At 50.0% G+C, this 24929-nt stretch overlaps 10 protein-coding genes across 10 annotated transcripts; 4 read left to right on the top strand and 6 right to left on the bottom strand.

Annotated features, from left to right (window-relative positions):
• Positions 1-98: 98 nt before the first annotated feature.
• Positions 99-341, bottom strand: LTR84_003890 (uncharacterized protein; the record flags this gene model as incomplete). Its single annotated transcript, XM_064847473.1, has 2 exons — positions 99-293; positions 333-341. The coding sequence occupies 2 exons, from the start codon at positions 339-341 to the stop codon at positions 99-101; spliced, it is 204 nt and encodes a 67-aa protein (XP_064705194.1).
• Positions 342-3346: 3005 nt separating this feature from the next.
• Positions 3347-5365, top strand: LTR84_003889 (uncharacterized protein; the record flags this gene model as incomplete). Its single annotated transcript, XM_064847472.1, has 4 exons — positions 3347-3655; positions 3706-3802; positions 3858-4082; positions 4266-5365. 4 exons carry the CDS (start codon positions 3347-3349, stop codon positions 5363-5365), a joined length of 1731 nt encoding a protein of 576 aa, XP_064705193.1.
• A 285-nt stretch (positions 5366-5650) lies between these two features.
• Positions 5651-6871, bottom strand: LTR84_003888 (uncharacterized protein; the record flags this gene model as incomplete). The annotated part of the gene is made up of 1 exon (XM_064847471.1): positions 5651-6871. One exon carries the CDS (start codon positions 6869-6871, stop codon positions 5651-5653), a length of 1221 nt encoding a protein of 406 aa, XP_064705192.1.
• A 402-nt stretch (positions 6872-7273) lies between these two features.
• Positions 7274-9142, bottom strand: LTR84_003887 (uncharacterized protein; the record flags this gene model as incomplete). Its single annotated transcript, XM_064847470.1, has 1 exon — positions 7274-9142. One exon carries the CDS (start codon positions 9140-9142, stop codon positions 7274-7276), a length of 1869 nt encoding a protein of 622 aa, XP_064705191.1.
• A 1199-nt stretch (positions 9143-10341) lies between these two features.
• Positions 10342-11657, top strand: LTR84_003886 (uncharacterized protein; the record flags this gene model as incomplete). Its single annotated transcript, XM_064847469.1, has 4 exons — positions 10342-10363; positions 10419-10529; positions 10580-11200; positions 11260-11657. The coding sequence occupies 4 exons, from the start codon at positions 10342-10344 to the stop codon at positions 11655-11657; spliced, it is 1152 nt and encodes a 383-aa protein (XP_064705190.1).
• Positions 11658-12137: 480 nt separating this feature from the next.
• LTR84_003885 (uncharacterized protein) lies at positions 12138-13853 on the bottom strand (the record flags this gene model as incomplete). Its single annotated transcript, XM_064847468.1, has 8 exons — positions 12138-12299; positions 12368-12736; positions 12790-13056; positions 13108-13200; positions 13266-13318; positions 13375-13501; positions 13571-13740; positions 13802-13853. The coding sequence occupies 8 exons, from the start codon at positions 13851-13853 to the stop codon at positions 12138-12140; spliced, it is 1293 nt and encodes a 430-aa protein (XP_064705189.1).
• A 451-nt stretch (positions 13854-14304) lies between these two features.
• LTR84_003884 (uncharacterized protein) lies at positions 14305-15844 on the top strand (the record flags this gene model as incomplete). The annotated part of the gene is made up of 3 exons (XM_064847467.1): positions 14305-14448; positions 14527-14653; positions 14829-15844. 3 exons carry the CDS (start codon positions 14305-14307, stop codon positions 15842-15844), a joined length of 1287 nt encoding a protein of 428 aa, XP_064705188.1.
• Positions 15845-16473: 629 nt separating this feature from the next.
• On the bottom strand, positions 16474-19581 carry LTR84_003883 (uncharacterized protein; the record flags this gene model as incomplete). Its single annotated transcript, XM_064847466.1, has 1 exon — positions 16474-19581. One exon carries the CDS (start codon positions 19579-19581, stop codon positions 16474-16476), a length of 3108 nt encoding a protein of 1035 aa, XP_064705187.1.
• A 1265-nt stretch (positions 19582-20846) lies between these two features.
• Positions 20847-22623, bottom strand: ALG8 (glycosyl transferase; the record flags this gene model as incomplete). Its single annotated transcript, XM_064847465.1, has 4 exons — positions 20847-22002; positions 22054-22247; positions 22305-22430; positions 22561-22623. 4 exons carry the CDS (start codon positions 22621-22623, stop codon positions 20847-20849), a joined length of 1539 nt encoding a protein of 512 aa, XP_064705186.1.
• A 561-nt stretch (positions 22624-23184) lies between these two features.
• LTR84_003881 (uncharacterized protein) lies at positions 23185-24459 on the top strand (the record flags this gene model as incomplete). Its single annotated transcript, XM_064847464.1, has 1 exon — positions 23185-24459. The coding sequence occupies one exon, from the start codon at positions 23185-23187 to the stop codon at positions 24457-24459; it is 1275 nt and encodes a 424-aa protein (XP_064705185.1).
• Positions 24460-24929: the final 470 nt, after the last annotated feature.

Below are 24929 nucleotides of genomic sequence, written 5' to 3'. Positions count from 1 at the left end.
TACATTCTCCAACCGATCCACCAGCAGATGGTTGTCACTATCAAATTTCTAAGTCCTTGATCAGTAAATTATCCACCACTCAGTACAACGCTTATAGGCTAGGCTTTGAAAGGTTTCTCGGACACGGAAGACTCCTCAGAAGCCGTCGGCAGAGCCTGGCCATTTGTAACACATACCTCCCCAAGTATACGAGCGTCGAGAACACGTTTCTCCTGCTCGCTGAGGTGGCTCAAGCGGCCAGCCACTTCATCGTCGAACAAAGTGTTGATTTCTTCCAGTGAGTGGCCTTTGGCCTAGCGACAAATGTATCATGTCAGTATAGGCGCACTCACATCGGACATGCTCACCCAAAGCATAGACGCGCTCATGGCTTGGAAGAATTTCACCTCGGGGCAGAACATCCACAAAAGAACCACGTTAATAGAGGGGAGAATGAGAAAGAAAAGGTAATATCTCCAGCCAATGGTGGCAAACCGGGTCGCAGAGGACTCGAGGAAGGGCAAGGCCGACAAGAAGAAGATTGAGATGCTCTCGCCCATTCCTTTTGCACGAATGTGGGTGGGGAATATCTCGGAGCAGTAGACGTAAAGCGTGGTATCGACAAAGCCAGCATGACTATGTGATAAGGGATTACATGTCAACATGATCTTGAACATTACGCGTAGGCCACTCGGAACTCACAAGCAGATGTAGATGAATAGCACAGCCATACTAGCCGCGGAGGCAGACTTGTTGTCAGATGCTCCGTAGTGAAGAACGAGAATCTGTGAGCATTTGAGATAAGTCTCTTTAGCAGCCGCAGCTTGGAGAAGTTATGTCAAGTCAGTCAATAGGGACAAATACAATAATTGCACCACATCGGGGGAGGGTTCCAATCCACGGAAAAGCACTCGCCGCTGTAGCTGTATGGTTCCAGCGCAGGGTCTTCGAGGGACGAAGTGTTCTGCTGGAGACTATTGGATTCGAACCGAACACCCTCAGCAGCATCATAATTCAAAAAACCAGGATTTTTCCGGCGATCGTAGCAGCATAGCTGTAAAGCGATTTCGGTCCTGCAACCACTCACCTTCGCGGCATCAATGTGTAAAATAAGCTGCATGCTCATACCCACTCTCCAAGCTGCGCAAGAGAAAAGTTTCAGGGCTTTGGCCAGGGTAGTCTTCGAGTTTGATCCGTAGAAGAAATGGATGGTATCTGGAACTGTCATAAGTGGGGTTTCGATAAAACCTGTGTGCAGAGCACCCCGAGACTAACGATATACAATAACAATGGTGGAACAGCGTTCGTGAGAATACAATTTCTGCCAAATCTGACTGGTCAATCCGTCCGTTGACTGCAAAATTCTGGAGGACTACCTGCTCGAGGGGGCTCTGTTGGGGAAGCGACGGTTCGAGGTATGTCAAATTTGACTGCATGGCGACCAGCTCCGACCTATGATCCCACTGGGATACACTGTCATTGTAGACTCCTCCTTGTACCATAAAAGGTGCAACTTTACCCAGCAGCTTTGCAAATAACAATATCGTGGTGAAATTCCTAGAAGGTGAAAAGGACTGCTGCCGTGACATCTGGGCCAGGGGCGCCGTGACACAAGGAGTTCCCTCTTTCCACGAAGCGTCGTCGCAGGGTAACTGCAGGTGGCAAGAGGACTCCAGGATACTGACCGGACGTCCACGACCACACGAAGCAAGCTGATCAAGGAGATAAAGCGACCAGAAGACTCGACGTCGCTCTTCCTGGACTTCGAATGCTAATTCGCTGGGAGGTTGAAGCATGAGCTTCATATCCTGAGCCAGCCGAGTAGTTGCACTGTACCTAGCCCAAGTTCCTTAAACCCGGGGCCGGATATTGGGTATCCTGATATCCGTAGAAGTACTATTCGCCATGGACGAACCACAACTTCTCCTTTATGTGCACGCTATCTCCCTCCCGAAGCTCAAGCTGATGATAATCCAGAGAATCGCCATGACCAGTAGTTAATGACAGAAGGATAGATAAATCTCACTAACATCTCTTCGTTCAAGGTGAGATGATCTCAAAGCCCCGGCGTAGCAGGATTGCCTTTCCTGACTAAGGTTTCGTTTAAGTAGGCCCAGTGATGACTCGGACAATGACAACGTTGCTACCTATGTATCAGTAGCAGGCGTGTAACGACAAGCAGTTTTGTCCCCTGGCTCCCTACGATGACCTGGATGCATCTGGAACGGAGGGATCATTTGCACCGATGTTTACGATGGAAACAAGCCGATATATGGTCGGCCACTGCAACAAGAAGTATTTGAGGATGACAATGAACATATCGCTTTGGGAACTCGGCAACCCTGCGACATCAACCTAGTCAACCACAAAGTTAGAATACTTATTCGCCATGTTGCTTCACAGTTCCGGTCCGGGCGCCGTCACCAATGCTCGACAGCCATTCAATCTGTCTGGTGAACAGTTCGATGAAAGAGCTCGTCATTGCAGCGCTGGTGGTGGTACGTGATGGCGTGCTTGAAGCATCGAATTGTGAAATATGCCCAAGTCGCATCAGCCTCGCCAAGCATCCAACCCCCGAGCACAAAAATGTGCAACCTACCAATAACATTCTCGAGATACGGTCGTTATCTACATCTTTCATCTCTTGATCATGATATCGTGTCATGCTCGGGGAAGAGAGTGCTTCTATCATCATCCGAGCAGTAGCCTCCTGCCTCGTTGGGCTAGGTTTGAGCCGATTTCGAATACGCGAATGGTGATTGACGAATTGATTGGAAGACTGCACGACCCAAGGACCTCCAGACCACTGCGAACACCATGACCGAAAGGAATGCAAAGACACGCCATTTTTCGTCAAGCAAATTTGGCTTTCCACAAGCAACGACTTAGGGTTCTAGACTTCAAGCAATCAAGCTCAAGTCTTGTCATTTGCTTCTGAAAGGCCAAGGAGGCTTGTCATTCTCACATGAGAGTACGCGAGAAACGCATAGTTGTGGCTTCGGCGTCAGCAGTAAGTTGCATCTAGATTTGTATTTCTCAGATGGTGTCATTGTAGGATGATGGCGATCGAAGCACCACCTGCAATCACGCAATCAATCAACAATTTTCGGTGCTGGTCTATTTCTTGAATCCTGATCTTACTGGTCAGTGTCCAGTCGTTTGGGGAGAACAAGCGAACACATCATTTCTTTTTTGGATGGCATGGATAGAAAACTCTTCTCCAATGCCGGTGGCCATACGCCTCGGTAGCTGCATAGCGGAAGAAAATACTACTTATATCTGAACAAGTCTGCCCCTTTCGTCTGCCCAACTTTTCCGATCTGACCATCGTCGCGTTGAAGTCTCGGTCTGAAGAGACCCACTGACCATGTCGAAATCAGCAGCTCTTGAAGCTTATCCCACTGAAGGCCTTTCTGAGCGCAAGGGAAGACAGCCTCAGAAGTGGTGGCGCCTGGGCGGGAAAGATGTCAGCCATGTCTCTGTGAATGACGGTTATATCGACTCGGATGCGTCCTCCTTTGACGAAGATGGCGAGGTCGTGAAGAACGTCAACAACGTCTTTGACGCACCTGAAGCTGCAGAGATCTATAAGCCAGTCGAAGGGTTTGAGGGCACTCATCGCTTTGATCCATCAGCGACTTGGACGCAAGAAGAGGAGAAGGCTCTGATCAGGAAGGTATGAACATGAGTTTCTCTACACAAAGCCATGGTCTGACAGGAATCCAGCTGGATTGGCGCATCGCCCTTCCCGCCTGTATCATGTTCTTCGCGCTCCAGTTGGATCGTGGCAACATTACTCAAGCGCTTTCAGACAACATGCTGAGTAAGTAACCAAGTCACCGCTGCCAGCGATATGATCATTCTAACGCAACTCACAGAGGACTTGGGATTGACCACCGACGACTACAATAACGGCCAGACTATCTTCTACTGCAGTTTCTTGTTCGCCGAGCTCCCCTCCCAACTCATCAGCAAGAAACTTGGCCCGGACACATGGATTCCCATCCAAATGGTATCATGGAGTATTGTTGCCGCATCGCAGGCCGCATTGTCCGGTAAAGCCAGCTTTTACATATGCCGTTCCTTGCTCGGCTTGATCGAAGGTGAGTTGTCCTCACTGTCACTGGATATCATTATCTTGGCGGGAGCGAGGCTGTGACGACAGGACCAGTGTGCTTGCGCGCCTCCGTCTCTTCACGCCCACCTTTCTATACAAGTCCTCAATGTCTATGCCTACTCTTATACATAATTATCCAACCATTATAGCCTACTGACTGCGTATACAGGAGGGTTCATACCTGACACTATTCTATACCTCTCCTATTTTTTCAAGAACTCAGAGTTACCCCGCCGCTTAAGTTGGTTCTGGACCTCTTATCAATCTACGCAAGTCGTGGGCGCTTTTCTAGCCTACGGTATTCTCCACTTGCGAGGGCACAGTGGTTTGAAGCAAGGATGGCGATATCTCTTCGCTATTGAAGGCTCCTTCACCGGCCTCATTGGTATTCTGACATGGCTATATCTACCCGCCTCACCAACCCAAACCGCACGACACGGAATCAAGGGTCTTCTCCGCCCAAAGAAAGGCTGGTTCAACGAGCGTGAGGAGACCATCATGGTGACACGAATCCTTCGGGATGATCCGGGCAAAGCGACCATGCACAACCGACAGGGTATCACTTGGTCACTGTTCAAGGATGCTCTCACAGACTACGATCTCTGGCCACTCTACCTAATCGGACTATCGTGGACCATCCCATCCACTCCTCCACAAGCATATATCACGCTCACCTGCAAGGCATTGGGCTTCGACACCTTCGAGACCAATCTACTCACGATCCCAGCATATGTGCTCTTCATCCTTCAACTCCTCTTCTGGACCTGGGTATCCGAGAAGATCAACCAGCGCGTGCTGCTAGGTGTCGTGAACCAGTTCTGGTGCCTCCCATTACTCATCGCCCTAGTGACCCTGCCACCGACGTTCCATAATTCCAACTGGTCGAAATGGGTTATATCGACCCTCCTTGTCGGATATCCCTACGTGCACGCCATCCTGGTGGCGCTGACATCTCGCAATTCTGGCACCGTGCGGACACGTACGGTCGGCTCGTCTCTGTACAACATGGCGGTCCAGACGTCGAACATCATCTCGTCGCAGATCTATCGCGCCGACGATAAGCCTTACTACTACCGCGGCAACAAGGTGTTGTTGGGGATTGTGGCATGGAATTTCGTGGTCTTCATCTTCGCCAAGGTCTACTATGTGCGTAAGAATAATCAGCGTGATCGGATCTGGGGTAGCATGTCTCGAGAGGAAAGGATTCATTACTTGGCCACTACCACCGACAAGGGTAACAAAAGGCTGGATTTCAGATTCGCGTCTTGAGAAGGCTCTGGTTCTCAGGAGATGGCAAGCCTTGGATTCGATCTCACATTGATTGAGCCAACAGACACTCGTAGCCAGAAGCTTGGTATTTGCAAAATTTCAATATACCGCAGATAGAGGATCGCGTAGAACACCACCTTTATGATACAATAGTAGCTGGAACATTGACATTTCCCTATTCCACCTTTTGATTTCGACGCTTGCGCGGTCGCTCTCATCAGACTGATCGCAATCGAATATCATGCGACTAGCCTGTTCGATATTGATCCAAGCAAATAGTGATAGTCAAGGTATTATCCCCGTCAAGAAAGGAGATACATCGGGTGGTAGCTCTAGGTGTTTTATCCGGTAAAGTTGATTACCGTCGTCGAGGTTGAGTGTTGTCCCTTGGGGCTCGTATGAGGTACTGTCGAGATCTTGCAAGAAGACTTGCGACTGCCGCCACAACATTAACTGTGTGCAATGCTGCAGCACCTGTCTTCTAGCTCGCATAAAGTCTTCTTGCTGTACGTCTCTAACGTGGTTGCCCATAGTATCCACCAGGACTCTGATATGCTCTTTGAGGATGTTCTCTTGTTCACCTTCGTGCACGGCCCAGGAGTAGACTCCTGTGACTGCGCCGGTGTACTGCAACAATGCCCAATGCATCGCACCAAGATTCATCACAGGGTGCTCAGCCGAGCTAGAAGTCATCATACGTTCGAGTTCGGTGGCCAGAGAAGGAGAGATTCCGCTAATTGAAACCTCGCTGCAGTCTCGAAGCGACAGAAACTGGCGGAAAAGAGCGTCTCTCAGCCGGGGATCTTCATATGGGGGACCTTCGTAGAGTTTAACAGGATCTATCTTGAGCTTAAGCGTTAAATGCTTCCAATTGCTTACGTGCAATACGTCGATAAATTCCTCGAGCACATCCTGGAAGTACGAATAGGTTTCTTCTCCACCCATCTCGCCAGAAAATGTCACAACCTCGATATACGCTCTCCGCATTTTCTTCAGCACTGACTCAGGGAGGTCCAATTCATATTCGGATGATGGACCGTACCGCTCTGCAAGATGATGCATGGTGATAAACGGGGACGAAAAGTCATCGGACTCGTTGCCAACCTCACACTTGACAGAATTATCATAGAGTATGGGGGAGCCTTCTTCGTAGAGCTGCTTGCAGACAGCCAAAACTTCGGGGTAGAACTTGCGGGCTCCTTCGCCTTTATTCTCTCTAATGTTTGTCCAATAATCTTCGTATCCTGGGTCGTCAACAGTTCGCATTGCAGCAGAACCCGTATATTGTGTTTCATCAGAATGAAAGTAAACAGGTTCCGGCAGCCAAAGGAGATCTCGGAGAATGATCTGACGAATCTCCCAAGGGAGCTCCAGCAGCTTGAAGCCTTGAGCGCCAGGGAACCTTCTGGACCGACGTACCCCTTTCCGTAGCCGGTATCGTGGAGGGTCGGGAGTTGGGGAAGCTTCACCTGAATCCCTTCTAAGCTGTAGTCGAGTAACAACCATAGTAGGGATTGAGAATTACTGATAGAGATCACAATAGAGGAGATAGAGGAGTCGTTGACCACTCTTGGCTGGCCGTGGTATGGAGCTTGAACCTATTGAACATGAGGCGAGCACCGAGCCAAAGTAAAGGATTCGTTTGCGGGGAGACGCGTCTGACACGCGTCGTACGGCAAGCAATGACGTCACCAGCTACCAGAGGTATCAACCGCCAGATTCATCTTAAAGTAGGCATCATTGTTAGACTACAGATGACACTCCTGAGAAGGCTACTTAATCAATTCGATCACGTTGATATTGTGAACTTTGTGAGGACTAACCTGGAACTCTCAGGGATCATCCGTCCGACATAATCATTATCAAAGCTGTTGTTGTTGGGTCCGTGCAGCGCACAAGATACACCTTTTACTTGGAATCTTGAGCTTCAACCCAGCCCATGAGTTCACGCCTATCGTCACTCACTCTGGCATATTCAAGAATCAGGCGGTAAACATAGGCAAGCATATCCTCCTTACGCAAGAGTGTCTCAGCGGCCTCTCGGCCCATGGATCCGATCCAACTGGCTAGCTCATCATGACTGAACAGATACTCAAGAATGGCCCACAAATCGACGAATGTGTTGTCCATAGGTAGAAAATGCATCCATGGCATTAACCTATCATCATGCCACTCACTGTAAATCGTAGCCTTGATTGGGACACTATTACTCTGGAGGAAAGCCCTAAATCTTCCTGAGAAGGAGTTTCCATCCACGTCCGGAAGATATTTGGCGTAGAACATGCGGTCAAAGGGCATCTTAAACCCCTTGCGATAGTATTGGCCTGTGTAGGAACACCCAAAGCTTTTGGTCCCTGGAAAGCAGGCAAGCCATGTGAAAGCAACATTTGACACGACCTGAATCCATTCTGGTAGTAGGCCGAGTGCGCTCGATTGCAGTGGATAAAGATCTTGATCTGGGAGTGGAAATATGACAGGTAATTTCTCAGTGCCGTTCAAGAGGCCTGTGTCTAGCTCGTCCTGCTGTCTGAGAGCCATTCGGATCTGGGTACCATTCAAAATGGAGACCAGTCGATGCCGCTGAAACCGAGTCCAGTTCTCTGCTCTATTGCGGCCCCCAGATGCTGTGCCTCTCCAAAGAACCTCATTGCGCTTCGAGTTCCATGAGATTCGGCGACTCTGGAGTGCGAATCGCTCCTCGTCATGCCAATATAAAGCAGCGGGGAGGAGAATGTCGTTACTCATGGGTAGCTTCGAGCCTCCAAACATAGGCAGCATCTTGGTAGTGGTCGAGATAGATATTGGCTCCACGAAACTTCCGTGTAGGTATCGAAGATGTGCATGTATACATGGGTCTCTGGCAGAAGTCCAGTTGCTAACGTAGCCTAGATGTGATCCTTCAGGCCAAGTGCTCGAAAACTCGGGCGGGCTGGAGAAATTGGTGTCGCTCAGTGCTTGTCTTCCAGGGGAATTCGGTGGGCACCCGACTCTGACAGCATCCCAATATGGCACGAGTGCTGACCAGGCAGTTTCGTCATCGGGGGTTTGTGGGTCGCCTTCAATGGTAGAGTACTGGTGAACAAGAGGTGTTATGAACATATCTTGGGTTGTGTGACTCGAACCAAGAAGCTTGCCCACCTCCTCCCATGGGACTATAATACGAGATTCGTCCATGACATTGATCGGTATGTCGACATCTGGTAGATATTTTTCAATGGTCTTGAACATGTCGAAGTAGTGTCTGATAAAATGCCATTCATCTGTACTCTGAGAAGCAGTTCCATTGCGAATGCTGATCTTCTTTGATGACGAAGAAGCAGACCGTCGTATGTCCTCCGCCGGCACACCCCAGAATGGCTCGATATCTCGATATATCTGGTCAAAGAAATCCTCAACAATAACGCAGCCATGTGCTTGTGCATATTGCACCCATTTATCAAAATGTGGCGGCGGATGTCTACCTCTTCTGGCCCGGTAGGCTGAAGCTGCTTGTGTTTGGGTGTAAGAGCGCTTGGCGAGTAACGATTGCCATGATCCAATCGAGCGATTGAGCAAGGTATCGATGGGATGGGGATGTATGGAGGAGCCGTTGGACTGGAATATGTCGAAAGGCGAGCGCAGTTGAGAAGTAGATTGGGGATCAGACCAGGAGTTGTGCCAGCGATCGACAGATTCTCTGAGGTCTTCCTTGTAGGTCGAGGTAAGGAGGAAGACTGAGAACAACAATGTAACGAAGAGGGCACAGATAACCCGACGACCTCTGAAGTGTGCTAACATCGTGAATTACACACGAAAGAAACAGGCCTCATCCGATGATTTGTGGTCCACGGTTTTCTCTAGCGAGTACATGACACTGCAGCAGCTGAAAGATGGAAGCAAAATGGTGGAGGGTGGAGGGCGGAGGGCGGAGAGTGGGAAGAACCCTGCAGTTTTGGACTGAGGCAGCGTGAGTAGCGTGACAACGGCAATGGCAGTGATACATACCCTTCACGCGTTGCACCATGAAGAAGAGGGATTGACAAATTCACCACCTACCTGTGGTCTACCGAAGCAGATTAAGCGGGAGGAGGACCTCATGTCCATTGTGGTGTCGATTCCAAGTTACACCTCAGTCGAGCACTGTGTTCCCTTGATATGTTTCTCTAGAAACCATGGCAAAGATCATTAGTCATGCCAATACTCAACCTCGTATGTCCATGAGACTCATTCATCCAAAGTGTTTGGGTCCAGTCCTAATAGGAGTTCACTATGACACGCCTTATACCCGGATTTGGCCATGCTAGGGAACACGCCGATTTCCTTTAGTCTAGTCCAGACCCGTATTCGACGTATCGGACATTTGTCTATACTTAGTACGCGCTTCCTGAATCAGGAGTACCCCTATCGATACAGGACCTCATGAAAAAACACGATCAACCTGAACATTCTGGTGGAAGGTGAAAAGTGTCTTTCGTGTTTTTCAAGAGCGCCATATCTGGATCTGTCCAGTCTGGTACTAGATGCCTTGATATATACTTTCATGATTTCCGTCCTCTCTCTACAATCTTCCGAGGGAGTCCAGGAACCAGGGTAGTTGTTATTTTCGTCAGCTTATGCTCTGAAGCTTCATAATAATGGAGACCTCAGGAAATTTAAAGATTTACCTAGGTCTCTAGTTACGTATGTACGAACATTCCAGGCCTTTGCTTGAATGCCAAGAACATTGATACACGTGATGTACCTCCGATACACGTGACTGTGGTCGGATGACATAAGCCGATCTTGGCATACTTGGCCGCATCTGATTGCGGGTGAGGCTTCGAGATCGAGGGTGATAGCGATCAGGCGCAACGTACGGACTTTTGTATCTCGCCAACGGAGATATCGCGATGGGCGGTATGAGTCCATCCTGGCACAGTTATAGACTTGACGACGCTTGAGACCCGAGTTCTTCAAATCCATCGCATCTCCATTTGCCCAATTCCTCGTAACCAGTCATGGCTTCCAACGGGTCAAAATGTATGCGCCATCTCTCTATTCGAGACAGGAATGGAACTAATCAAGAGCATGACAGCCTCACACGAACTCAGCCTGTTGGCCGCGTCTGGGTTCAAGTTCAGCAAGGAAGATAGGAAGGCGGGCAAAGTCAAACTCAAGAGACTCCCCTTCCAAGTCAAGAAGAATGGTACACACTCGTCACCTACTTGGGAATGCAATCAGTAACATCATTTATAGGAGCCAAAAATGGCGCCGCTTCTACTGTCCTGTCCCCAGTCACACCGCTCTTCGATAAAGATACTATGGAGAACTTTCCCGAAGGAAAGCAAGAACCCCTCGAGACTCTCATCTGCAAGCATTGCAAGAAGGTGGTCCTGAAACGAACGGCGAAGGAGCACGTCGCCCTCTGTCTCAAGTCGAAGCAAGAGAAGGCGCGCAAGAAGAAAGAGGCTCGTGAAGCAGCACAACGGGCTAAGGAACGTGCAGAAAGGGCCGACGATGATGACGACGACGATGATGATCCGAAAGACGGTAAGGCCAGAAAGGGCGCAGCCAACGGTGAAGGCGACGATTACACCAAGAAGGGCAAGAAGCGCAAGGCTGATGCTGAAGATGACAAAGAGCCCAAGAAGAAAAAGAACAAGAAGGAAGAGCAGAAGCCCAAGGCCCCGAAACCAAAAGGACCTGTTGACGTTGAGAAGCAGTGCGGAGTCACGCTCCCCAATGGTGCTCAGTGTGCCAGGAGCTTGACGTGCAAGAGTCATTCAATGGGAGCCAAGCGTGCGGTTCCTGGTAGAAGTCTACCATACGATATGTTGTTGGCCGCATACCAGAAGAAGAACCAGGCAAGGCAGCAAAGTAGGTCGAACCCCGTTGTATATATTGTGAATCGTGTGCTCATGTTATTTTCCTAACAGAAGCTGCAATCGACGCCAATGCCCCGGCTCTTCTTGACGACGATCTCGACGGCGCTCTGTCTGGACCGGTCGACTCGGATGAAGAAAAAGATTCGATCATGACTGCGATTTCTCGAAGTCTGTCTCGGCCCCAACCACTGATCACACGTACACTATTTCCTACGAGACGGAAATATCAGCTCGTCCGGCTGAAAGAATCGCTCTCCAATGCCTTGAGCGGTAACAGGAGCGGGGGACTATTCAGTGTCCCGCCAGATAGCGCCAAAATGGCAGTCCCTCCCTCTGCGACAAACGAGACCTTCTCACTACTCTCCGCAACTTCCGCGCCGACCGGTGTTGGCATGGCCCAGCCAGGACTGAAGGTCCCTATGCGAAAGACATCGATCGACGCAACTTGAAAAAGGCAACCTGTTGCCAAATCTATGATCAAGCCTCCTCACCCCAGGCACCAGGGCAGGTTTCGCACATGTGTTTTCAGCCCTCACCCAACCGAAGACTCATCGAGACCATTCGCCACCACTTCAGAAATTAAGACCTTGTCCACAAGGCCATGCAGTTTAAGATTCCCCTGCAGTAGCGAACCTGTCACCAAATGGGAATATAGCCATTGATTCATAATTTATATGATTATGAACAGGACCTATGAAGCACAGGCCTCATCCTGATAAACACCGAGACGCAATGGATCTGGTGTATTTCTTGACAACATCTCAATCGGTGCCTCGCACAGTTGCTTTGGATTGTGCGTGGGGCTACTTCGAACGCGGTATGGGCATGTCGTTCCACATCACGCTTTACCATCTCTGGTAAATAACACGCAGAGCCAGACCACCAGCTCCCGGACCCTTTACGGCCAGCGAGTCGGCTCACATGGAGGCTCACTCGAGCTTGGTGAAGCATAGACTCGCATTTGTGCCACCAAAGCCGAAACTATTGCTAAGGACCACTCTGGATTTCCGCTGTTGCGCAGTGTTTGCAACATAATTGCAATCGAACTCAGAGTCCATGGACCCGAGATTGATGGTTGGAGGCAGAACATTCTGTAAATGATGATTAGTCTTAAAATGACCCACGAATCACATAGGTTTTCTTCGATGCAGATACACACCTCGTGGATAGCCAAAATACCAATCACGGCCTCTATCGCGCCTGCAGCGCCCAAGAGATGCCCGATTGCACCTTTGGTGCTACTGACGTTGATTTCGCTCGCTTTCGCTTTTCCGTGCTCACCTAGTAGCAGCGATTTGATGGCTTGATTCTCCGCTGCGTCCCCGAGGGGAGTAGATGTAGCGTGTGCGTTGATGTAATCGACTTCGGAAGGCGAGACCTTCGCCTCTCGCAGAGCTTTCTTCATAGCTTGATATGCACCACTTCCATCCTCCCGCGGCGCAGTCAGATGGAAAGCGTCAGCCGAGTTCCCATAGCCAGCTAGCTCTGCGTAGATGGTGGCGCCTCGGGCTTTGGCATGTTCGAGTTCCTGGTCGAGCGGTTCAGTGCATGGTACGCGGCCTATCAAAACAAGCTGCTCACCTCCAGCACAACACACGCGGCGCCTTCTCCAATGACAAACCCAGCTCGATCCTTGTCGAACGGTCTAGATGCCATAGAAGGATTGTCGTTCCACTTCGTCGCCAGGCTTCGCGATCTCGCAAACCCACCGATCGCGAGTGGGTGGATGCAGGATTCGGCTCCACCGGCGATCATGATGTCTGCTTCGCCGGCTTTGATGAATCGAGCTGCGTCGCCCAGCGAGTGAGCGCCTGTTGTGCATGCAGTTGTGACTGCATGATTTGGACCCTAGACATGGTTAGAAGCCACACGATAAGGTCCTTGTAGAATGGTGTTCACCCGCAAACCATATCTCATGGATATGTGGCCGGCACCGAGGTTGATGAGAAGCCGTGGGACGAATAATGGATGGATTTTACGATAGTTATTGCCCTGGCAGTGGTATGTTCGTTAACCTCTGATTTCACTGGGACCGGTCGTTGTCAAAGGAATCTTACAGATTGATGGTAGGCAATAGAGGTGTCGTAGAGTTCCTCGAGGTTTCCAATGCCTGATCCAAGACATACTCCCTTCGGTGAGATGTCAGTCTATGATGAACAAGGTCACCTGGTACACCTGCTCGTACCGTCATTTCAGGATCGAGGCCCTTCCCACCCTCGAAGCCGGCATCTTTCAATGCCTCTTCCGAAGCTGCAAGAGCGTACTGGGCAAATCTAGCGGTCTGCCGGAGTTCCTGAACATCCGATATCCAAGTCAGCTGGGCATGTCTTTAGACGTCAGAAGATTAAAATTCGACTCATACTCCAGGAGAGACATGATCTTTGGCGACCCATGCGCCAGCATCTTCACCGGAACTCACAGGCACAATGCCCGCGACCTGACTAGGGAGGGCCGCGAATTCAGGGCCGAGATGTTTAGTAGAGACGATGCCACATTTGCCTTTGAGGACACGGGTCCATGTTGTTCGAATTCCTGGTTATTATTTGATTTAGTGGCTGAAAACATCACGTTAGAGATCATATCTTCAACTTACCCACTCCCAAAGGCGTCACAGCCCCTAAACCAGTCACCACGACTCTCCGCATATCATATCATTTCATTCTTCTGAGTTCATGTGCAGTGTTTGGTGATCTTCCCGGAAGAACGTTACTGGTTGGCCCCGGGTCCAAGCTAAGCTCCAAACCGGCATGAGCAGGCGATTGAATTCTTTATCGCTTATCGCCGCTCGGCTGTTTGAAAAGAGAATCAGGATGGAGTTGTCCGACCACAAGACTGTCTCGCTGACGCTTTCCATTCCATCATCCGCTGGCCGTCGAGAGCCTCCACGCCCTGTGCTTCAATTACTCAATCGATATCCGCATTCTATTTCCTCCCAGTGTCTGTTTCTCTCGGTAAATACTCTGCTTCGAAAGTGGATTATGAGTTCTGTGTAAGTTCTGATTTCTTTTCAAAGTCTTCACTCTGCTGCTAGTAGGCAGAAATATATTCTGTCCGTTCTACTGTCTATTTCCCATATATTCGAGGATCGACTTGAATATGTGGTGCCCTCATCTCTCAGTGATTGCGTCGACGCTCTTCGTGCCTTTGGCACTCTGCAATTTTTATGATAATCCAGAGTTTGATCTTCCGCCACCGACTGGCACGCCGTTGGAGGAACTGCAAGCAAAATGGGATTTCGATGTGAGTAGCTCGCCATCAAACCTCTGGTTTGCTTCGCGGTACTGGCACCTCAAGTGTTGACTATGAACGAACAAACAGTGGGGATTCAGTGGCATATCAACATTCGCACATCTCAAGCATGTCAAATGTCTCACTACACCATATGAACCATTTGATATTGGCATTCTCGGGGCGCCGTTTGATACGGCTGTCAGCTATCGGCCTGGTAAGTGAATATGCTCCATGGCAATGATCGGGAATCCCTCTCCGAGAATTTGAGATCCAGAGAACAAAACGCTTCCATCTGGTATCGAAGCAAAGCATGGTCTCAACCAGGCACCCCATCCCATCCACAACGACATCAATAACTCCATTCAAACCACACACTGACTCCCTGCAAGGCGCCCGCTTCGGACCACGCGCCATCCGGGCCGCAAGCTCACGCCAGACCACCTTCCGAGGCTTCAACCACCGAGCAGGACTAAACCCCTACCGCTCATGGCCCTCGGTGCTCGACTGTGGCGACATCCCCGTAACACCATTTGACAACGCACTCGCCCTGCACCAAATGACCTCCGCATACCTGGAACTCGTGTCGCGCCGGCCCTTATCCCACGGCAACCCACCGTCGCACACCCACCCCAAGATCATCTCTCTCGGCGGCGACCACAGCATCGCGCTACCGGCCCTGCGCGCTCTCCAGAAGATCCACGACCGACCCATCGCCCTGCTCCACTTCGATGCGCATCTCGACACATGGCACCCGGGCGCCTACCCGTCAGCGTGGGCGTCGCACCCGACACAGGCGGACTTCACGCACGGGACCATGTTCTGGATTGCGAGCGAGGAGGGCCTGATCGCCAACGGCTCCTCGGTGCACGCCGGGCTGCGCACGCGGCTCGGCGGGCTCGACTACGCCGACTACGACAACGACGACCGGCAAGGATTTCTGCGCATCGAGGCCGACGACATCGACGCGTTCGGCGTCTCCGGCATCATCGACCTCATCATGCAGCAGATGGGCACCGAGACCCCCGTCTACCTGTCCGTCGACATCGACGTGCTCGACCCGGGCATTGCGCCAGGCACGGGCACGCCCGAGCCCGGCGGCTGGACCACGCGCGAGCTGATCCAGATTCTCAGGGGCATTGAGGATTTGAACCTCGTGGGCGCCGATGTTGTCGAGGTCAGCCCCGCGTATGACGGGAACGATGAAGGCACTGCGCTTGCGGGCGCGCAGGTCGTCTATGAGCTCATCACTAGTATGGTGGTGAGGGGCCTCAAGGACCGTGGCGAGTATGTTGCCCGCAAGAAGCCTGGGGTCGAGAAATTGAAATTGAAGCCCAAGGCTCCGACGAAACAGAAAATTCCCGTTGAGGGTCTTGTGGTTGAAGAGCCGCTTAGGGATGAGTTGTGATCTGTGAGTTGTTGAACCCAAGTCATGGCAATGGCGTTCAAGTAAATCCGCTGGAGCAGAGAGATGGAAAATGGAAGCAGTTTGATGTCTCTCGAAATCGTCGGAGGGCAACACACAAGCACGTGTCATTGTGTTGTAGTCTGTGAAGCCACAGATAACTATGATTACTTTGATGCAGCAATAGTTCTGTGTGCTGCGTGTATGACCTGCTAGCTATGCGATCCCACTCATTCCCAGTTGTAAACCTTCCCCAAACCGACATAATGCTCAGCAGAGTGCCCTTATCATCATAATACACCTGCTGGATATACTCCATCATCTTCATGCGCCTTCGAGAATCATCCCATGATTGTGGTTGAGCAAGAAGCTTCTGATACCGAAAGAGCTATGACTTCCGCAAGGCCAGAGAACAGTGACCAACCCTCCATCACATAGCAGTCAAACACCAGCGTAAAAATGACCATCTCTCCCTCCATAATTCATGCACGATGGTCTCGACTCCTTGCGCCTTGCTTTGCCGTACCTATACTCAATCCTCTATGACTTTTCGGGGGCATGAATTCGTTGTTGACTTTTATCGCAAAATTGTACATGTTGCATCTCAAATTTCAGAACAATGATCAATCAACCTAAAATGCATACCGTGTCCCCTGTCTTGTGACTGGTTTTCCCTGCCGATTCAGGACAGACCCGGTTCCATTTCGTGTCGATGTGGTTTCGTCGTTGGTCACGTTCTTCTTCCCTCGTGCTCGGGGCTTTGGTGGTGGGTCGATATGGCGGTGTCCCAGCTCTCCCAATGCCGTCGTATTTTGCCACTGAAGACATCGAAGAGACTTGTCGCTTGCATATGTCTTTGTCCTTGTCGACATCCTCGTCGGGGGCTCTTCCTCTTCCTCCTTCTCCCGAGGCAAGAGATACGCTGCTCGCTTTTCCATATGCTTGATGATAATATCTCGATGAAGATTGAGCTCCTTTTTAAGCTTCAGTTCCCGATTGCCACGAGAGTCAAGCCAGCCGATCAGCATGTCGAGTTCCTCGGCTGTTTCGAAGAAAGCCCACTCTTGTGCATTCCGCAAGCTTGTTGAGCCCTCCTCCATTTTCTTGCGCTCGGCTGGGCTCATTTGAAATCTTCGATAATAAGCAGACTTTTCGTCAGCATTGACATCAATGAATCCTTTGTACTCCATATCGTCAGGTCCTTGAACCCAGATTCGGCCATTAGCGTAGCCCGCATCAGCAGTCGAGCTGTCCGGCAGGCCTCCATATGGCATAGCATTTCTTTCAAACCACCAATAGCGATTGCAGAATCGGTCCTTTCCCAGCGAACGGGTTCTGGGGCAGTCTGCTTCACGCAGGTCTCCATCAACAACCAAAATCTGGTCCTCATGTTCTGCAATGATTTCTCGCTGCTTTTCGATCTGCTTCAGAACTTTCTGATACTCTTTGCTTCCTTTGTTCTGCTTTGCTTCGGCCGCCTTTTCTTTGCGTTCCTGTTCTTCTTCACGCTTCCTCTTACGCTCCGCTGCTCGATCGTTGCCACGACGTAAGGATCTCGTGGTCATGGGTGGCTCATCTTCAGAATCAGGAATTGAGACGTCACCATCTTCGGGCTCTGTCTTTTCGGCCTCAATTGCCGACTCCAGTTCTGGGATTGGAGACGGGGATTTTTCCGGTTCTGGTGCTAGCAATCTTCGTTCGACTTGTAGTTCTTTCAGTCTCGATAATGCTTCTTTACGTGCACGCTGGTGCTCAATTTTGAGCTTGCGATAATTGGTCATTGTGTTACTCATCTCCTCTAGGAAATTCTTGACTGTCTTAGTCTCCAAGAAGAGCTGGCAGATCACTTCAAGAGCTTGAGTCCGCAAATTGATATCCATTGTTGAGTACTGTATTCGAGCAGTCTCAATGTTGGCATCCGCATCGAGTGGGGCCAGATGTGTAAGAATCTCGTTGCAGACATTGGTGAGTCGGGGTCGTCCAGCGACTTGATGAAGTAAGCCAACCATGATCAGCTCCCAGCCTCCATTTTTAAAGTCTCGCTTTTGCAATCGTTCGATCCAACCATATTCGTCAAACATCTCAGCTGCTCGGTGAGTAACTGCATCTTCGTCTTCCTCCTCCTCTGGTGGTGGAGGTGGCTCGGCAAATTGCACCTTGTTGAGGCTGCTTCGAGTTCTCTTCGCAGGATATTCTGGCTCCGGAGTTGGTGTCGGCGGCTTGCTTTCTTCTTCTTCAGATTCCTCGTCTTCGTCGTCCGAATCTGGAAGGTCAGGTAAAGATATCTGGACAGCGCCTTCATCATCATTTGTTGCATTGACCAGTTGTTTGAGGATAGCACAGTGACTTTCGACGAAGAGCTCACAGTCACCGTCAACAGATGAGAATTGCATTGCCTCAACAAAGTCGTCAAAGGTGAATGAATCGAGTTTGATGACTTGACAGTAGACATTCAAAGTATTCCATGTTTCAAGAAGAAGACCAACTGTCTGCTCCTTCAAACCTGGTACCACATAAGCGGCAGAGGTGTCTCCCTTGCACTGGTTCTTGCTGATGAACTTCAAATTAGGTCGGTGCGTTCCATCACGTACAGGTTCAACATCCATATCATCAATGGGGTATTTAATTGGTGGGGGCGGTGGAGGAGGCTGCGGAATATACTTCTGAGGAATATGTTGCGGTGGAGGGGGATGAGGAGGATAATAATGGCCATTCGGTGGTGGCATTGCTTGAGGTAGGAAGCCATAGTATGGATCGTAATGAGGTGGCGGAGGTCGTTGTGGTGGTGGATGCATATGACCCCACGGTTGAGGATGGTATGCGTGGTCTGCCTGGACTGCTCCGTGGTATTGATCATAGTAGCCTTTGTGTTGTTGAACGGCAAGGTGTTGGGATGCGTGGGATTGGCCCTTTTTCCCTTTGGGCGCAGGCTGAAGTTCCGGGAGTCTATGAGAATGCCAGGTGCCGAACATACCATCCTGCTCTGGTTCTTCATTGCTTGCTTGATTTTTCTTGTCTGCCTTCTTCGCAGCAGTCTTACGGCTGTGTAATAGGTGTGGTGGGACCGTAGTGTCAATTCTGAAGCGCTCTGCGATCTCAGGTTTGACAATCCAAGGTGCGCCGTTCCAACCCTCACGAGATACGGTATTTTTGATGAAGGAGCGGAGCATTTGCTTGGTGAAGACTTTACGATCTCTGTAGATGTGGTTGTCGTCTACCAATGCTTCTTCGCGGTTACGATCAACCAGTCTGACAAAATATCTGGAGAAAGCATCTCTGACCATGGTTCCACCAGGACTTCTGATCTCTGCGAAGCGTGCCTTGTCTCTGACTCGGCCATTGAATTTGGTACCATCCTCTAGAAATATGGTAACCAGCTCTCCAGGGTAGAAGTCGCTTTTGAATTCATTGTAGACCTCTTCCACCAGGTTGTCGATGCGGGAGGTGGTGGAGAACTGGACTCGGCGCAAGACAGGTTCTCGTAAAGCCTGGGGAAAGGCTTCGTCAATCTCTCTCGATCCAGCCTGTTCACTTCTGAGCGCATCGAAAAAACTCAGACCGGAACGACCAGAGACTTCGCATGTAAATCTTTTGGACTTGAAGAAGTCCATACGTTCCAGATATGCATCGTAGGACGTGAAGATCTCGTTGGACTCGGATATGACCCAGACATCACACTCTTGGTCCCTGATCTGAGGATGCGCCAGGAAGCGGATGGGTTTTCTCTTGAACAGAACCATGCCTGCGAATTTGGAGAAGGGCCGTGAGATGTTTTGTGAGCGATGCGGCAACCGGCGAGAGGTGGCAGTCGAATCTAAGAGTAGGCCGACCTGGTTTGAGAAGAAATGTTAGCCGTGACCAGGGGGACGCGGCGCACCCTGGTGTTTGCGACGGAGGTGTATGCGGCGGAGGGAGCAGAATGTCAAGGTAGACTTACATTTGCAGGAGGGGACGCGTCGGAGGGGGGAAATCGGGGAGAGTGAATGAAAGTGAAGGGAGTTGGGATGAAATGGCGCGGTGGTGGTAGAAAATGAGTCGTGAAAACAAAGAATCAAACATGGTGAGGAGGAAACGGGGAGGGAGGAACAGTAGTAGTGGCCCTCCAGTGGTTAGTACGAGAGAAGATGATCCGGAGCGGTCATGATACATGGGACTGGCTGAGGATCAGAGTGCCCAGGAAGGCTATCCACATCCACGCTTGCATATCCACACGACCACACGAGAGGACAGGACGAGGCGACGGTGGACGAAGTTGCATTGATTGTGTGACTATAAATTGATGGGCGTGATGATAGCATGCATATGTGCCTTCCTTCTCAATTGCAATCATCCTAACACAATAACCAGCTGTTCCTTCCTCTTTCCCGGCTGGCCGTCAAATGGAAAGAGCGATGCTGGAAATGCGTTCATACTTCAAATCGTTCTTACCCGCTTTGCTTTCCGCCACTCGTGTCTTCTGGCGGCGCGATCCGCTTGCACTAATCTGGTTAGAGCGTACCGCCAACTCGCCACACTTTCCATTCCTGAATTAATTGTCTCCCTCAAATGATCCAATTACATCCGACTTGCTACCCTTAGGTGACCAGACATTTGCCATTTCCACCCCAGAATGCTGTTGGCATCAATAATTGGACTCGTTCGAGTCGTAACGATGTGCTGGATACAAAGGAATGGATATCTCGGGTATATAACCTGATTTAGGAGAATTGTCGCCCACTATCAAGTATTTTCCTCCCTAGACCCCAGGCTGAGCACCCCATCAGCAAGCTGTAGACCCGCCTGGGCTGCCCGAACACAAGTGACCAGGTACTGGAATACTTACCAGTTATCTACCATGATTCCACAAAATTGATTTGAAGGAAGTGGGAAGTGTTATCGAAATCTGTGACTACCAATTGATGGAAGCTACCATCATATTTGGCATTTTGAGTGACTATCATGTACCGGTTTTGCCTACGAGCACCGGGCATATATCATGTTCCCTCCAGAACCACCAGCTGAGTTCTCAAAGACCAAAGTAACAAACCATGAATCCCAACCATGACCCAAGAACTCCAACCGCAGAGTAAGTGCTGATGAACATCAGGGGTAAGAATTCATACTGTTCACCAAAAACAATACCATGAACCACTGAGCAGTAGATCATCAACGGCACCGATATCGCAATGTAGAGTAAAGCAAATCGATCCAACAAGAACACTCTGCGTCTTGCTGGCGCGGGCGCCAGTTGGTCAAAGGTATACAAAAAGATGATCAACCACGAGATGGTATAAGCCACCTTGATGGGGAACTCGGCCAGGGTAAACAGCAGCGGAAACAGCGATACATGTCCCGCCACAGCTAAAGGTCGGAAGCTGGCCAAGAATGATCGATCCTTGATGGCCAACAAGCTGAACGGAATCATGACCAGTAGAATAGCTTTTTCATGTACATGCCAACCAAATAGGAAAGAGGCATAGCCACAAAATGTGACTGCTCCCACAAAGCTATCCCAGCTCGGTTTCAGCCATAGCTTGGTCAGTCCAATGATCTGGAATGCCAATGTCAGACCAAAGCAATGCTGAGCTGTGATCGTCGGCAATACTGCGAACGAGGTGTCGCCAACCAATCCTCTAGTGACGCTGTTGACGGCCGCGGAGTCAATCTTCAACCCTATATATGGAGCCGCGACGATCGACACTCTGTCCAAGAAGGAGTAAACAGCCCAGAAATTGGGTGCCCAATAAGCATGACATAGCCCTCTGGAGAACGGGAACAGTCGGGCCTTGATCTGCTCCAACTGACCCCATGCGACAAATGGTCCGAAAGTGGCGCCAAAAATTCCGACCATACAAATCCCAAGCTTGAGAACGTTGGCGAATTGAGGTCGAAACACATTCTTTGGATGCAGGCAATATACCCTTAAAAGGTAGACAAAGTAGGCCGGCGCCAAATAGAGATAGATATGCTTCAAGCACAGGAGGACTGCAAAGAGGATCCCACTGAGTAACATGGTTGAATCCTTCCTCGCGAACACCATTGAGAGAATGAGTACGCCATAAAGAAATCCGTTGTATTGGAAATGGATGTGGTCAATAATCAACAAGCCGGGCGATAGGAGGATTGATAACGCCACCGCATGGCTTTGTTTGCGTGTCGATGAAGGTGATGTTGTCGTGTACCTAAGAAATCAGCAACTGTGGCATCTCAAGCCATCGCAATGGTTGACTTACTTGTGCAGAGCATAGACCAGCAAAAGTTCGGTAATGATCACAGTGCTTCTCTGGAAGCAGATGGTTGCCCATGAATCATACCTCAGATTTTTGATCTGAAGCATGGCTGGGTCGATGAGACTTGCGGGTTGAGAAAGAAACCATTCAAAGGCCGCAAACGCCGGAGGGTAGTCCAACGTCCATTCTGAGGTAGCCTAAGGCGGGATCAGCATCATGTACATTCGGGTGAGCATCAAACTGTGGTGACTGACCTCATAATACCACTTCTGGACCGGCAAGGAATTGGTGATGGCTAGCCAGTTACGATGTACCTCAAAGTCAGTCGACTTATAAGCAGGAAACAACAGTATTTTGAATGCTGTTGCAACAACAGCTGTCTGGAATAACGAAGGCCATTGCTCTTCCCCAGGTGATTTCCGTTGCTTGGGCGTCCTTTTTTCCTAGCAAGGGGGGACCATCAGCTCACTGTTCATCCCATCTCAAGCCTGGGCGGCTTCTTGAACTTACTGGAATAATGGGGCCTCTGTCTCTCAGCTGACCCAAGGTCTGCGACACAGCTGAAGCCGACATTATATCCTGACGAGTCTAGGATCTTGCTCAGCGAGGATTACATTCGAAATTGAGGTCATTTACTCACGTCCAAAGCGGGTTGAATACTCCGCCCTATTTATACGGCGCAGCAGGTGCTCCCCTTTCAGGGGGCCCCCTGCCAACCACATCATCATTCTGTAACCAAAGTCGCCCGTTATGTCGCAGGACAAGCAAAGTACCGGACACGATTTCTACCTTGAGTTACAACCACCTCAGGCTTCTTATTCTTCCCTTCTTCTTTCGTGTTGATGGACCTTATTGACGGTCTCAAACATCATGTCACTTCCGGCGTTGTAAACCATCGACTACTTATTCGTACACGCCCCATTATTGTCGACGTCGGTCGCGAAATCCGCTGGTGTGTGATTTCGGTTTGCATAGCTTGGGTCACCACTTCGGTTTTCCGCTCTTGGAGAGAAAGTCAGAGAAGGGCTGGCTGATACATCCTTGCTCGATATCTTCGAAGAAGGTATAACTGATCAGAGCCCTTACCAGCCCGCTCAAAACTGACGTAACACTCAGCCACCTGTTCTTTCCATCATGCTCCTTTCAGTCCAACCCGCTTTGCTCTGCATAGCATGGGCAGTCGCTGCCTTTGCTCAAGATGTTGTCGACGACATGTCCTTTGGTCACAAGCAGGGCATATCCCCAAATTCTTTCGCTATTCCCGGCTGGTCGATGCTGGGTGAAGGGCACGTGCCTCAACTGCTATCCGACAAAGTTATACTTACACCTCCCTACGGAGGCCATAAAAGAGGATGTCTGTGGACGGAGAGGGCCAACTCATTGGAGAACTGGTCGATCGACTTCAAGTTCAGAGCAGGTGCACCTGATCGAGGAGGTGGCAACTTACAGCTATGGTATGCCGCAAATGGAGAAAAACAAATCAGCACCTCGAGCATATATACCGCTGGCAAGTGGGAAGGCCTGGCTATTGTCATTGATGTTGTGGGAGGCACCCAGAAGATTCGAGGGTTTCTCAATGATGGCTCCAGGGATTACAAAACTCATACAAATGTCGACAGTCTGGCGTTTGGCCACTGCGACGCCATTTACCGCAATCTGGGTCGTCCTTCTATTCTCAAGCTCAAATATACGACTAATGGAGGTCTTGAGGTCCTCATCGACGGTTCGACATGTTTCTCGACTAATAAAATCACCCTTCCCACCAACTATTACTTTGGTGTGGCAGCCTCTTCCTTCGATCCCCCTGATTCGTTCGAAGTCTTTCAATTTGCGTTGTCTTCGGCCACAAACGCACCTGCGATTGAACAACAGCAGCAACAGCAACAGCAACAGCAACAATTTCAAGAACAAACTCCACCTCCAGTACACGAGCATTCCTCTTCACCGTCAACTTCACAGTTGACCACTTCCGAAGCACAATTCGCCGATTTACACAATCGGCTAAATCAACTTTCAAAATCCATACAAAACATGTTCACAGAAATCAACCGGCACACAGCGGCCGAGGAAGCGCGGTATAAGGAGATCCTGTCGAAGCTTCCTAACACAGCGCTGGTCAATGGCTTGGACTCGAAAATGGCCAATCTCGATCGGATAGTGTCGAATTTAGAGCGCGAGCTCAAATCCTCTGACCACTCGACCCAATTCCGCAAGCTCAGCGAACAGATCACCAAAACCCATGTGGGAGTGACTGAGCATGTGCCTGAGCGACTTCGGGAATACGTGCAGGCCCATACGCCACGCATTGGATTTATTCTCTATAGCTTTATGGGGTTCCAGACATGTTGTATAGGAGCATTTGTCTGGTACAAGTGGCGGAAGAGTACGATGCCAAAGAAATATCTGTGAGGTGGATTGGAAACAAAATTTTGTAGTATAAGCCAGGTGGCACTGATGCGGGAATTGTAATATGCTTGTGATGATAAGACTAGGATGTTGCATTGGGCTGGTATACAGGAAATCATCGTCGCAAAATCGGATAGCTGCACACCATGGTAGTCGAATGTGATGTCGTCTCTCCAACAACATTGTACGATTCTCACGGCAGCACATGTTGAACAAAACTGTGATTTCTCCTCTTTATTCCGGAATCATGCGTGGAAACCTTCTGGCTTGTGGAGAAACTTGAAATCGCTCGACTGTCTTTTCTTGGATTTTCTTCCGTCTAGCTAATCATTTCTATGCTCATACACAGCAGTCGTCATCAAGATTGTTGACCCATTCCCCAAAGCTGTGAAGCTGGTCCCCTTCATGCTTTCTCCATGTCCATCATTCCATGCCATGTCCACATCCAATTGCAGAATCATCACCACGACCTC

The sequence above is a fragment of the Exophiala bonariae genome (genome assembly GCF_035927105.1).
Source record: "Exophiala bonariae strain CCFEE 5792 chromosome Unknown scaffold_17, whole genome shotgun sequence".
Classification (NCBI taxonomy): Eukaryota; Fungi; Ascomycota; class Eurotiomycetes; order Chaetothyriales; family Herpotrichiellaceae; genus Exophiala; species Exophiala bonariae.
Note: the sequence above shows the minus strand (reverse complement) of the source record. Positions and strands in the feature narration are given on the sequence as shown.